Source organism: Neofelis nebulosa, chromosome 7 (assembly GCF_028018385.1).
Source record: "Neofelis nebulosa isolate mNeoNeb1 chromosome 7, mNeoNeb1.pri, whole genome shotgun sequence".
Lineage (NCBI taxonomy): Eukaryota > Metazoa > Chordata > Mammalia > Carnivora > Felidae > Neofelis > Neofelis nebulosa.
Genome location: NC_080788.1, coordinates 118973765 through 118988323, shown reverse-complemented (window position 1 = coordinate 118988323; position 14559 = coordinate 118973765). Strand labels below are relative to the sequence as shown.

The following is a 14559-nucleotide window of genomic DNA, read 5'->3' as shown; positions in this document are numbered from 1 at the left end:
ATTTTAAATGTATTCTTTCATGAAACCTCACAATGTGAAGCAGATGTGCTGTTGCGATCATCCCCGTTTTCCACAGAGGGTGCTGAGGCAGAGAGGTTTGGCACCTCACCCCAGATCACACGGGCGGTTGGTAGCAGACGAGGCAGGGATTTGAATCCAGGCAATTCAGATCCAGGGTGTCCTCTCATCCACCACAGAGAAACCGTCTCTCTGAAGGCAGGCCCAGCCCAGAAGTAGGGCCAGAGGAGTGGGTGGCACAGAAATGACCATGGCTGCGTGGTTAACTTCTCTGGCCAGACTTCCTGTGTTACCCCAGAGGGGCCTTTTACTGCCACTGCAGGGCTGCTAGGGTCCTGTGTTCCACGCCACAGCTCCTGTCCTATCAGGGCTGTTGGGTTGGTTGTTTGGAGCAACTTAGTCCCTGATCTCTGGACGCCAGCCCTAGGTTTCCAGGACCAGGTATGCAACTTATGGGGCCCAGTGCAAGATGAAAAGGAGGGGCCCTTTGTTCCACGCCTATTTACAATTTCAAGATGGTGACAGCAAAGGATTAGCCCAAGTGTGGGGCCCTTCTGAGCACGGACCCTGTCTGAACGCACAGGTCACACGCCCACGAAGCCGGTCCATCAGTGTTTGGAGCAGCAGGGACATAGAATAGAATAGGGCTGGGTTTTCCTTTTCTTCTAATCCAGTCAAAGTAGGATTTCCAAGGCATTTCTTTCCATCCAAACGTAGCAGTTTGATCCAGATACAATTCCACCAAAATAAATCTCAGAACTCTTTTGTCCCTAGGATGAAGTCATTCAGTGGCCTGGCACTTGGGTTAGAAGCTTCGTTTTGGGGTCAGGCATCTTGCTGTATTATCTCCAATCCCTCCTAACCCTGCCTTTCAAACTCCCCCTCACTCCTGCCCCCTTCCCGTTGGCCTGTGAGGCTGTTCTGGGATCTGCCCTGGTAGAGAACAAGCCCCAGTCAGCCTCCCTGACCCACAGTCCCATCCGCCCCCCAGCCTCACTGGTGGAGCCACGCCGGAAGGAATGGTCTGTCAGCCCTGTCACCCCACCCCATTCCTCAGGAGCATCCTAGGCCTCTGCAGTCTTGTCTTGTCCTCCATGAGGCTGAGGATTCCCTTCTCAGGAGGCTGAGGTGGCCTCCTGGCTCTCAAATCCAGTGGTCTCTTTTCAGTCCCCATCTTTCTTGACCCTTCTTAGGCGCTTGACTTTATCCTGGCTCTGCCTCTGTGCCCAAGGCTACTCTTCTGTAAAATGGGGACTTGGGTTGCCGTGAGCAAATTTACCTGAAGCACGGGAGCAAGCCTGGCCCATGGCACACAGTCACAGTGGCTGTGAGCAGTGGCTGTGACCGGTGGTATCAGTGGTCCTGTCATCTGGAAAGCCTACCTCTTTAAAAAAAATTCTGGCATAATTTACATACGGCATTATAATTAGTTTCAGGTGTACAATATAGTGATTCAACAATTCTGTATATTACCCAGTGCTCATCCTGATAAGTGAAGTCTTGATGCCCGTCATCTATTTCACCCGTCCCCCCACCCACCTGCCCTCTGATAACCATCACTTTGTTCTCTATAGTTGAGTCTATTTTTTAATTTGTTCCTTCTGTTTTGTTTCTTAAATTCCACACTTGAGTGAAATCATATGGTAGTTGTCTTTCTCCGACTGACATTTCATTTATTGTACCCTCTAATCCATGTTGCTGTAAATGACAAGATTCCATTCTTTTTTATGGCTGAGTAATATTCCATTGTATCTATATATGCCACATCTTCCTTATCCAGTTATCTATTGATGGATACTCGGAAACCCTACCTCTTTGGCTTGTGTTGCTCCTTCAGGGCTGAATCTTTCTTAAAAAAAAAAAGTTTCTCCTTCTCCACTGGATTCTTAAGATGCTGGTGTTTTCTGAGTTCTTTCCTCTGTCCACACCTTTCTTCTCTCTCTGCACGATCTCTCCTCCTCTCCATATCCCTCACTTCCACCCTGACACCTCCCCCATCTACACCTCTTTCCCCAGTTCAGGGTGTTCAGGGTAACCCCAGACTGAACTCATCCTCTTCCTTCTTTAAATCTCGTTTTCCTCCTCATCCTTCCATCCAGTTGCCCAGTAGAAACCTGGGTGTTTTTGTTGCTTCCCTAACTGGCACCAAGTGCCAGCCGTGAGTTGCCCCGTGCTGGTCATTGGGGATGCAGCAGTGTGCAAACACGGGAGGGCCCGCTATGCTTGCTGTGGGTGGGAGACACACATATTGATCCATGATTCGTCCTAGGAAGGTAACAAACTGGGATCCTAATTTTGATTGGAAAGACTTCCCTGGGGAGGGACATTTCAGCCGAGATCTGAAGAATGATGAAGCATCATTAGGCAGATCGGGGCTGGGGAGCATTGTAGGCAAAGTGAAGAGCTTGTCCAAGGGCTTTCTGGTGAAAAGAAAAACGTTTAAGGAGTGGAAAGGCAATGGGCAGAAGGGCAGAGAAGGTGGTGGAACGTTGTGTCGGGTGAGGCTGGGGAGCCAGACGGGGGCTGGATGGTGCATGGCCAGGAAGGTGGGGGGTTACTATCAGTCTTTCTAGGCTCCTCCTTGCAGCTTATACCCACCCCTTTTCACCAGATTCCTTCTCTTTAACCCCTCTCCCATCCTGAAATCCTCATTGTTCACACATAGAAAATTAAAATAGCCTCTTGCCACCTTCAAATCCATCTTCTGTACTGTAGTCTTAAGTGGGATTTCCAAAATGTAAATCTGAGTAAGTCGGTCCTCAGGCTACAATCCTCCCCTGGCTCCCTATTTTCAGGACCAAGTCCTGCCCAGCTTTCTGGCTTGTTAGCTCCCTCACGCCACCCCTCCCCCCACCTTCCTGCGGGCTCTTCCCAAAGTTAGGCAGCCTGTGCTTTGGTGCCTGAGTGCCCTTGCCTCCTTTGTCTGTATGGTGATACTCTGCTACCCTGCAGGCCACAGCTCACCCACCACCTCCAGGAAGCCAACCCTCCACTCCGAGGCCGCTATGCTGGCCCCGCCTCCTGCCCGCGCGCATGCGCACACTACATTTGTTCCACCTCCCTCTTTGCATGTGGATGTGTACCTCTTCTCTGCCAGACTTTGAACTCCTGGAGGGTGGGGACTGTGGCTCCTTTATCTTTGTCCTTCTCATGCCACAGGGCTGGACACATATTGGATGCTAAATACACGTTGTCTTGAAGACCTGGTGATGGAGGAATAACATGGTATAAGCAGGTGGTGAAAAATGACACTCCATCAGGAGAGCCCTGTGTATAGGGACGAGGGTTAGGAGGCCAGGTTTCCATGATCTCCACGTACTGTCTGGTTCTGTTTCTTCTAATGACCAAGCGCAAGTCTCACTGTCCCCGCCTGCCACTTCTATCCATTCCAAAGGGCAGGTGCACCAGGGTGGGCAGAGTCAAGCCTAAAAATATAGTCAATCTTCTAGCAGAGTGGTTCTTAGACTACAGAGTGTACCAGAATCACCCGGAGCGCTTGTTGAAGCAGAGATTTCTGGCTGCACCCCCAGAGTTTCTGATTCAGTAGGTCTGGGGTGGAGCCCAAGAATATGCATCTCTAACAACTTCCCAGGTGATGCTAATGGTGCTGGTCTGGGGACTACTCCTTGAGAATTTCTTTTCTAGCAAAAGGATTTGCTCTAAAAATAATTACTCTCTATGGTGTTGGGAAAGGAGATACAGGAAGCTTTTTGCTTGGGTTTGGTTCTATAGGTTTAAAGACCTATTAGTATGAGATTAATGCGGATAGGTGGGTCAGATTCTACACGCTTCCCTCCTCCCCCATCTCCTGGCTTTCCCACAAAGTGTTTCCGTGTTCATTCATCAGCTATTCAACGAATATGTTTTGAAGGTGTAATACATGCATGGCAACATATGAGGCGGAGTTGTTGCTATTAAGATGAAATTAGTGTGAAACCGTCCTGAAGAGAAGTCCTCTGGTATAGACGTAACTATAATTCAAGAGATCAAAGAAGAAATGCCCACTCAGATGGGTAGTTCATTGCCCAATCGGCGGAATTGTCCCAGGCATCTAGTATTAGTGGGAATAAAACAATTTTATAGTGAGACCACATGACTGTGAAGATCCTGAAATTCTGGGGACACCTGAGTGGTTCAGTCGGTGAAGCGTCTGACTTCAGCTCAGGTCATGATCTCATATGGGCTCGAGCCCCATGTCGGGCTCTGTACTGACAACTCAGAGCCTCTGGAGCCTGCTTCAGGTTTTGTGTCTCCCTTTCTCTCTGTCCCTCCCGGGCTCGTGCTCTGTCTCTCTCTCTCAAAAATAAATTAACGTTAAAAAAAAAAAAAAGATCCTGAAATTCTGTGATTAAGGAAGACAGTGATAATTGACACAACATGGCACAAATGCTGTGGAATTTGTAGCAAGGAGTCCCCAGAGTCAGCTGAGGCCTCCTCATGTAAATACTGATACTATTGTCCTTGTTTTTAATAAACATTTATTCTTCACCAACAGTGCTTGGTTACTTAGTGGATTTCTATCCGATGACCCCATAATTTGCTGTTTATTGACCTCAGATCATTGAAAAGGTTAAATAGAAAAAGCCACAAGCAGGCCCAGAGTGCGCCTCGGGGCCTCTTTAGGTCCCATTGCCTGTGTCAAATGGAATTGAGATGTGTGGTGCCATTTTATTTTTTTTTTTGAAATATTTACGAGAGACAGAGAGGTGGGGAGGGGGAGGGAGAGGGAGAATGTAACTAGCCAATTGTAGCACTTGAATTTATAGTTAGGTCACCATATAATACAGGTCACCAACTTGAATTTCAGACTCTCACCTTATTAAGAAAGTCCAACCAATTGCTGAATTCCATTGTATGAGGTTAAGGGTCAAAGTCCCTCTTTTAGGAGGGTCGAGCACTTAAGATGTGGCAGACCAAGCCGAAGCCCCTAGCCCCTCACTACCATTTATTGAGCATCTGTTATGTGCTGGATACTGAGTGAGATACTTTACATACATTATTTATAATCCTTCAAGGTAAGTAGTACTATTATCATTTTCAGATAAGAAAAAAGGCACAGAGAGATTGTGTATCTTGTCCAATTTCACACAGCAAAAAACCTCAATTCATTTTTGGAAGTCAGCATAACCATAAAATTGAAACACGGTAGAAGATAGGTCAAAAATTATAGATCTCATCTCGTCTGAGTATAGATCAAAAATGCAAGATTAGAAAATAGAATGCAGCGGTATATCAAATAGATAATACACTCTCATTCTAGGAACACAAGAATGGTTCAATAATAGGAAACATTAGGAAATCAACATAATTCACCATATCAACAAACTGAAGGAGCGTCGTATACTAGTAGATGCTGAAAGGGTGGCTGATCAAATTCTCCTGTAATAAAGCTCTAAAACAGGAATAAGAGGAACTACCTAAATTTGATAAAGACTACAAATTGGCCACATGTATCATTGTAAACAGTGAACCACTAAATCCAACTTTGTTAAAAGTGACGGTGGTCTATTCTTAAGTTATTTAGCTGGACTTCTGCTTCTCAAGTACTGGGCAGCCAACCAATGGAAGTGCACCTCTCTTCTTCTGGGCCCCACGATGCCGTATTTATGTTGCTTGGTGCCTTTGTCTCAGACTGTCCATGGGAGAGGTAGTGCTTGCGAGGACGCAATCCTAGATTTTGGGGCTCAGAGACTCCCTGGGGCTTCAAGAGCACAAGCTCTCAGATGCCACCTCTAGCAATGATGCCCTGGCCTTGTGGTTTTCATGGCGGAAGTGGAATGTGGTTTTCTGGCACAAAATCACTGCACGATACGTCAAAAATATCCATATAAAGCTTTTGTACTTTACAGAGTTTGCCACAGCGTAGTGGAAGGAGCACTGCATGGGAATCCAGGAGACCTGGGTTTCTAGTGGCTCTGCCACAACCAGTTATACGTTCCCAGCCAAATCATTTAGTCTTGCTGGGCCTCTCTTGCCTCATCTGTGCCATGGGATGTTGGACTGGATGGACTACCAGTGCTCTTTGACCTCAAAGTTACAATAATCATAACCCTTACCATGTGCCTGGCACCGTTGTAAGTGTTCTGCATAGAGGTTAACTCATCACGGCAACTCTATGAGTTCAGTACTGTTATGATTCCCATTTTGCCTCGGAAGAAACTGAGGCACAGAGAGCGTAAATGACTTGACCAGGGTCTCACAGATAGGAAATGATGGAGCTCTTAAATAGTTCAACTTCCATCCTTTACTTTTCTGGTTTTTCTTTACCTGGGCCCATGTTGTTCATTGTGGTGTTTGTTTTGTCCAGCGGAGTTAAGGTTGTTGAGGGTGGGAGACGCTTTTTAAGGGAAACCCAGCTCTGGGGTAGATGGATGGGAGTCACTGCCTGGGAGAATGATGGCGATGGCTGCAGAGGTTGCTAATATTTGCCCTTTTCCCTCTTCTCCTCTTTTCCTGTCTAGTCTGTGGCAAGCGCTACAAGAACCGGCCAGGACTCAGCTACCACTACGCTCACACTCACCTGGCCAGTGAGGAGGGGGATGAGGCTCAAGACCAGGAGACCCGGTCCCCGCCTAACCACAGAAATGAGAACCACAGACGTGAGTTCCCAGTTGTTGGTTGGGGTAGTGATGAAGTGGGGTGGGGCAGTGATGAATTGGGTGGGCAGGGCTGTAGAGTGTTCTCTTCACCTCTGGTATCTTTGGTGGCACCCACTGATTGGTTTCAGAGTCCTGTGGTGACTTGGCTGTTTTAGCCCAGCCCCAGCTACCCCACGGGTCATCTGAGCCCCAGGTTTAGAGTAAGCTGGGCCGGAGGACGCACCCAGTTCTGTTCCCAGAGGAAGGAGATGAGTGTTAAGGTACAAGGGAAACATCCTCACCTGGCCATTATCAAATGCCAGACCTATTCCTCTTTTCCCTCAGCTCCAGAAGTTTCGTTCACAGATACCACCCTGACTTGGGCATAGCCCTTGGGTATGTCAATTCAGATGGACATTCTAAACGTCTCCTTGGTCACCAAGAGATGTGGAATAGTCTTGATTTATTGCCTTGGCTGTTATAAGGGTCACAATTTTGGTTCAGGGCTCTCCTGTCTTAGAAAAATAGGACCCTTGAGTCTGTATGCTTTCCTTGAGCATTCCATTAGGATGCATAATCTGGGGACACTTGTCAAAAACTCAAAATGGTGTGGCATGATGGATTCTTTAGGACTTGCTTCAAGATATGGGTCATTCTAAGATCATTAGGTGAAGAATAATTGTGGACATGCCATGTATTTTGTATTTTGTTCACAAGATTTTGTGGTAGGTGTTCTTAAAGTGAACAATTCAATGTAATTAAAGGGATGAGACCTTTAAAAATATCCAGACTCTAGGATCTGAGGGTGACTCCTGTGCATTTTAGTCAATCAGCTTAGTCAACAGATGTCCATCAGCTGCCTTCACCAAATATTTGAAATAATTAACATACTTTGGCCAAGACCTTTTTTCAGATTCATGTTGGTTTTGCCTAACCCTCACCCTCCTTTCTTCATGTAACATGGCCTTCCGTATTAGTTTGCTCAGGCTGCCATAACAAAATACCACAGACTGGGTGGCTTAAGGAACAGAAATTAATTTTCTCGCTCTTCTGGAGGCTGCAAGTCTCAGATCAACGTGTCATCAGCACTGGTTCCCACATAGGCCTCTCTCCTTGGCTTGCAAGTGTCTGCCCTCTCGCCCCCTCTTCATGTGGTGGCCCCTCTGTGTTCCTGTACCCCTGCTGTCTCTTTGTGTGCCCAAATTTCTTCTTGTGAGGATACCAGTCAGATTGAATTAGGGCCCACCCTAACTTGATCACCTCTTTAAAGGCCCTCTCCTTGAATATAGTCCTATTCTGAGGCATGAGGAGGTGGGAGTTAGGGCTTCAACAGATGCATTTTGGGGGACCCAATTCAGCCCGTACTCCTTCTTTAATTCTTACTCATTTGCAAGATTCAAGTCTTTCATGCATGTGACTGACCTTTATTTTCTTACCTGCTGTTGTCATCTGGATAGAACCTGGAAAACCCAGCATGAGTGTCTGACAGCTTGCTCGTCTCCCCTTGCCAGCTTCTGAGTAATGCTTAGCGCTCTCTCTCTCTCTCTCTCTCTCTCTCTCTCGCTCTCTCGCTCTCTCCTCCCCAGGGAGAGGTTCCCTTGGTCCAGTCACACTCATCTTTCAGAAAGGAACATGCACAGGGCAGCTGGCATTTGCGTCTCCCCGTCTCTCCTCTTATCCCTTCTCTGATCTAAGTGGCCCAGGCGTACCTATTGTCTCCTACCGCAAGGAGGCCAAGAATGAGCTCTTTCGATTTGGGTCGCTATCTGGAAAGTATTTATTAGCCACAGTTGCTCTCTCTGAAGTATTTGTTAACTTGGTATTATTTCCCACTCCCCCCAGCGCTGGCTTATCTTCTTGACATCCCTTCTCAAATGTCAAGCCATTTTGTCCTTGTGTTGTGGTTTTTTACTCACGCTATAGGGTTCAGAATGCTTCTCTTTCGTCTGTGTCTCTTTTGTGTGTGTGTGCATGGTGATGGCAACAGCGGAGGAAGGTTCCTCGTGGTCCCCCCAGGTACGCTGCAGGCCCTGAGTGGATCAAGGAAATCTCTTCCTTAGCCGTCCCTGCCATCTCCCCGATGCCCCCACTTGCTCGCTGTTGACTTCCAAGATGGGCACTGCCATAGTTTCCTCTGTCCACCAGGATCTCCTCGTGTACTCTTGTGAGTCAGTGTCTTCTGTCTCCTCCTGTCCTCTCTGAGAGGCCAGATGGCCATGCTTGGTCAGGAAGCTGAGTCTTTCCTCCTCCTAGATGGAGATGTGTCCACAATCTGGCTGTGTGTTCTCTCTGTGGGCTTGTCAGTGAGCCTCTTGGCTCTAAGTCCCATCTACCCTTCTCCTTGACACCTGCAGGTGACAAACCGAGTCCTTCAAAAAGGGTCATCTGACTACCCAAGGATTTTAAGCTGCATAAAAAAGAGTAGCTGTCCCTAGGCTCATCTGGGGCCTCCTTACACGAGGAAGGTTCCAGAGCCTTCACAAACACCTTTTCAACAACATCTCTTCACAATGCCTCTGAGCATTCTGTGATTAAATCCAGTTTTGCTAGCGAGGAGGAGGAGGGTGTGGTGGGAAGGCCCCTACTGTCCAGAGAAGGCATCCCTTCCCTCTTCCCCAATTTCTCTGAAGAAATCTAAGAGGCAGCAGCTCTTCCCAGGTTCTTTGCACCACGCACGCCACCAATCTGTTTGCTGCTCCGAATGTCTGCTCTGTTCCCTCCCACATTCCCCTGGTGAGAAGCCCCCCAACCACTTTCCCGTGAGCACTAATTGCCAGCATCGTTAATACCCAGTCATTAGCTGCTCCCACTGTTTGGGGGTGGGGGTGGGCTCCCATCCATCCTGCCCCTAAATGCCACTGGGGCTGTGTGGTGAATTGAACGTGACAGCGTCTGAGGTCTCAGCTTTGTGATCCTCCCTTGGCGAAGCTTTTGGAGTGGGGGAGGGAGGCAGGAGAGTTTAATCCAAGAGGCTAATCTGCAGATCCCCCAGGAAAAGTTCTGGATGCCAGTGAAGTGGGAATGCTGACTTTTCCCTCTTTAGCAGAACTGCAGGGTGGCCCAGCTGCTTGTGAGCACACACAGGCCTGTGGGGGAAAACAGCCCTACAAGACTCCGGAGTTTTCTGTGGCATGGGCATCTGCGTTTGTACCACCTGCAGCGGTAGAGACCTTTTGACTTTGGTCCACCTGCCGTCCCTTGCCGCACCCCCTGACTGTGTCTCCAGCCAAGCCATTGCTCATGCCTGTGCCTGCCGCTGCTGAAAGGGCAGAGCGGAGTGCTGGAGCCAGCACTGACCTCCCCTCACCCCCCCAGCCCCCAGCTGCCCTGTGCTGCCAGCTCAGCAATTGACTGCCCCCCCCCCCACACCCAGCTGATGTTCTCTCGCCTTTGTTCCTCTCCTAGCCGCTCATTTTCTCCTGAGTATACACTTCTTGTCTCCTCTCTAGGTTTGTCCCCTTCCCTTCATGCCTTTGCCTCTCTGCCCCAACTATAGGTAGCCCTGAGATGCTTGGAGCTCCAACATTCACCTTGGCACGTAGTACTTTTCTGTTGGGGTCTTCCCCGCCTAAGCGGCCCCCCCTTCCCCTCCCCATGTGAGGCTGGATTCTTCTTTCTTCTTGCATTTCTTTGATCACCCCTGTCTGCTTTCTAAAACCGAGATCACTGTGTATATGTATGTATGTGTGCACATATGTGCGTGTACATACAGGTACACACACACACACAGACTACATGTATATGAGTACAAGGAGGGAGTGCTTGGGCAGGTTGGGATTCCACGTGGTTTCACTCAGAAGCGTTCTTTTGTGGGGGCGTCTGGGTGGCTCAGTGGGTTAAGTGTCCGACTCTTGATTTTGGCTCAGGTCATGATCTCGCAGTTGTGAGTTCAAGCCTCGTCTCGGGCTCTGTGCTGACAGCATGGAGCCCACTTGGGATTCTCTTTCTCCTTCTCTCTCTGCCCTCCCCCACTCATGCTCTCTTTCTCTCAAAATAAATAAATAAACTTAAAAAAAAAAAGAAAAGAGAAGCATTCTCTTTTGACTTCTGAAAGGTACCTGGGTAAACAGCCCCAGTGGGGCCAGGGTAGCAGAGAGCACTGGATTAGAATTCAAAACTCTTTTGACCCATGCTCACAATATCAAAACTCTTCTTGACTTTCCTTTTATCTTCTATGCAGAGTGAGAATCTACTAAAGATGATGTTTTCAAGGTACTTTTCTGTGAGGTGGGGTGGGGGTGGGCATTTATGAGGCTCTGGATTCGAATGGAAACGCTGTAAATAACTACATTCCATCTAACACATTCTTCTGTCTGTCCATCCATCCATCTATCCATCTATCCATCTATCCATCTATTCATTGGTTTAGTATCGCTGTGCTAAATACTGTCTTAATCCCTGTCCTTGAGAGCTCACAATCTTGTGCAGGAGTGTGTAATGGAGTACATATAGAATTGTGAAGGGCAGAGGGTCAAGGGCACAGTACACTTTCTACCCCTTACGGCAGTGGTGCTACCCCTTACGGCAGTGTGGCATCAGCATCACCTGGGAACTTGTTGGAAATTCAGATTCTTGACTCCAGGAGACCTGAAATAGAGACTCTGAGGGTGGGGCTCATGATCTGTGTTTTGGAAAGCCCCCCAGGGCATTCTGGTGCCCACAAAAGCTTGAGAACCACTGCATTAGGGGCTTTGCAAAGGCTTTGCTGAGAAGGCCACATTCAAGTTAGCTCTGGAAGAATGAAGAGGAATTTCCCAGGATGGGGAGAGGGCTTCCCAGGTAGAGGCAAAGGAAGGGGGGCATGAAATAGCATGATGCCTCAGACAAGGGGTAGTAGTCTGCTCTGACAGTGGCATTGGAAGAACGGTGGGAAAGTGAGTGGGAGCCACCGTTGGACGTGACTTCTATGCCAAGCTGTGTAGCTGTCATCCTGTATGAAAAGGAGAGCCACAGTAGCAATTACTAGAAGGCAAGGACAAATGATTTATAAAAAAATTTTGTTTGGCATATTATTAATTGTCACATGGAACATCTCTTTTACCTAATAGCGTAAATGAGTATAAAATGTTCTCTATGCCATACTTGGAGCTCCTAAGAGGAAAGTGCTTTTTAAAATATGGATCTATAAAATTTATTTCAAGCCTGTTTCTCAGGTCCGTGGAATGGAACTTGGGTTGTCCTGGGTCCTTGGAGGTCTCAGTCTTTTGCATAATGATGGTGTGCCTGGCACATAGCTGGGCTTTCAGTATCCGTCAAGAGCAGAAAAAGCCCCACCCTAGCGCGCCTTTGGAGGGCATGTTGTACCGTGCTGAACTGGAAGAGGAGAGCTGAGTTGATTAAGGGTAATGTCGGCTGATTAGATAATCTGAAAATTAGTCTGATAATGTGCAAATTACCTAAAAGAAGCATATGATGTCATTGCTACACTGATGGGAAAGATCTAACAGATGTTAGTCTCCTGACATTTCTGTCCTCTAGCATATGGCCCGAGGGCAACGAGTAGAGCTTTAAGAGAGAGAGTGAAAATTACCTTCGACACAAGCTTGAGAATTTTGGATCACTCTGAAGGTGCCTGCAAAACCACGAAGCACACACAACCCACCACATACCCAGCCTTGATGCAGGAAATTCAGCCTTTGTTACAGGGGAGAGAGAGGAAAAATCAGAAACAGGGCTCTGTCGGGAAGAGGGAGCCACTTTTCACTTCCTGAAGAGCAAATTTGGAAACTAACCACAGGTGTTCTTTAGGGGAATTATTATTTGACGGAACAGTTCGTAGATTACGAAGTGAAAAGAAACCTGAGGGGTTGCTCTGGCCTTGAGGGTATGCTTGGAGTTCAGTTTTCAGACCTGCAGTCTGGGAGAATGGAAATGGAATTGGCCAGGCTAGGGAGTTGAGTCATGGCCCTGCCCCTCTGCCATCTTGTGTGTGTGTGACTGTGGCTCAGTTCCTCACACTTCTTTGCTCCTTTGTTGCCTCATCTGTGAGATGGAGAGAATAACCAAACTGACCTCATGGGGTTGCGTGAGTCTGTAGTGCGATGATGTGGGTGTTTGGCACCATACGCCTGCACATTGTGAATGCTCCTATCCCATCTCTGGTGCCATTCGGACCGACAGAGCATGTCCATGACCACAGATGGCTAATCTGAGTCGGGGCCTGTCTGTGGCCATGTGATGCCAGGACGCTAACTGCCTGTAGGGGTCTCAGTGGCGTTGGCGGAGCTATCAGAGCCTGGCCGGGCCCTGGTGCCCGCCCCCTCCCCGCCCCCTGCCCCTTGCTAAACCTTAGCTGTAGGACACCAGTCCTTCAGCACAGGCTAAACGTGAGCATTTATTGAGTGCTTACTGAGCCTGTGACCACTTGTGGGGCTACGTTGAATCAGGCCTCTAAAAAAGCGAAAACATGCTGTCTTCGCCCTAGGACAATTTCTGGTTTAATTGGGGAAATAAGATGGACGCAGGCAACCCAGTGGGAGGAAGCTGTGGAACGAAATCTGGCCAAGTGTAGCATCCCTGTGTTTGCCGTCCCATTTCCCCAGGACGGGGTCTCCACCCACCAACTTGCCTTTCTGTGAGCCTCTTTCATTTCTCTCACACTTTGGGCCTACTTACCTAGAACGTTCAGGTAAGGAGTTGAAGGAGTACCCTGTCCTGAGTCATGACGATGACAATAATACTTGCTGACATTCCCTGAACGTATCAGACACCGTGCTAGGCGTGCAACGTTCGTCTCAGTCATTCCTCACAGCAACCCTGTGAGGTAGCTGCTGTGTGTCCCCTAGAGGACACCAAGGCACAGACTCCACCTGATGTGCTCAGGGACTTGGAGCGTGAATGCGAACTCTCCGGTCACGTGTCACCTCTTGGGAAAATTTACTGATGTAGGCCTTTGGTTTTTTTCCCCTTCCTTTATCAGAAGCTAAATTATTTCACATAGGACAAGAAAGAGGGGGAAGAAATGACAGAACACCTAACAGGTGCCGGGTCCTTCACACGCATTGTCTCGTGTGAAGTTCGTAGTCCTTGAGGCACATGCTATTACTCTCGTTTTGCACGGGAGGAAACTGAGGCTCAGCAAGGATGAGTATCTTGCCCCGGGTCACACGGTGAGCAAGATGGAAAGCTGAGATGTGAGTGTGCTTGAGTTGGACACCTTTCAATTAAGTCAAGACATTGGAACCCCAAGTGACGGATCCTAATCCCAAGGATGAGATCTTTGTCACAGTTCTAGCGTCGTCCCTCAATTTTCACCTGTAGGCCAATCGTGAAGTGCATCATATCCAACAGTGGCTTTTCAAAACAAACAGATGGATTAATGGGTACTCATCTTAGACTGCCTAAACGAAATACCATAGGTGGCTTCAACAATAGGGATTTACTTCTCATAGTCTCGAAGACTGGAAATCCAATATAAAAGTGCTGGCGGCGTCAGTGTTGGGTGAGGACTCTCCTCTTGGGTTGGAGATGGACATCTTACTGTGTCCTTTCATGGCTTTTCCTTGATACGTGTCAGGAGAGAGAAGCAAGCTCTCTAGTATCTCTTCTTATAAGGCCGCTAATCCCACCATCCTCATGACCTCATCTAAACCTATTCACCTCCCCAAGGCCCAACCTCCAAATACCATCATGTGGAGGTTAGGGTTTCAACATATGCATTTGGGGGGAGACACAATTCAGTCCCTAGTAGGGCACATTTAATCTTTAACACTAACTTCAGCTGTTTGTGGTGTTATAGGAACCCCCCCCATTACAAATTCTGCTTGCGATTTTAATTCGTAAATGAGTCTTACTCTAGAAAAAAAAATCATACATCACTTAGTTCAGTAATTTTCTTGCATCTTTCTCTCATTTGTGTCTCATGCTCTTCTCTAGCTCTCCTATCTATCTATCATCTATCTATATCTATCTATCTATCTATCTATCTATCTATCTATCTATCTCTTTCTGACGTTATTCTTTA

The 14559-nt window shown here is 47.8% G+C and overlaps 1 protein-coding gene across 8 annotated transcripts in view; it reads left to right on the top strand.

The window, feature by feature from the left end:
* Positions 1–14559, top strand: part of DPF3 (double PHD fingers 3) — a 304745-nt gene that overhangs the window by 214937 nt on the left and 75249 nt on the right. For all 8 annotated transcript variants that reach the window (XR_009264602.1, XM_058739560.1, XM_058739557.1 and 5 more), the window contains exon 7: positions 6480–6617. Coding sequence is in view for 7 of the 8 variants with exons in the window: in XM_058739560.1 (XP_058595543.1) it covers positions 6480–6617 (138 nt within the window). In the remaining variant the exon portion in view is untranslated. The remainder of the gene's footprint in view (positions 1–6479; positions 6618–14559) is intronic.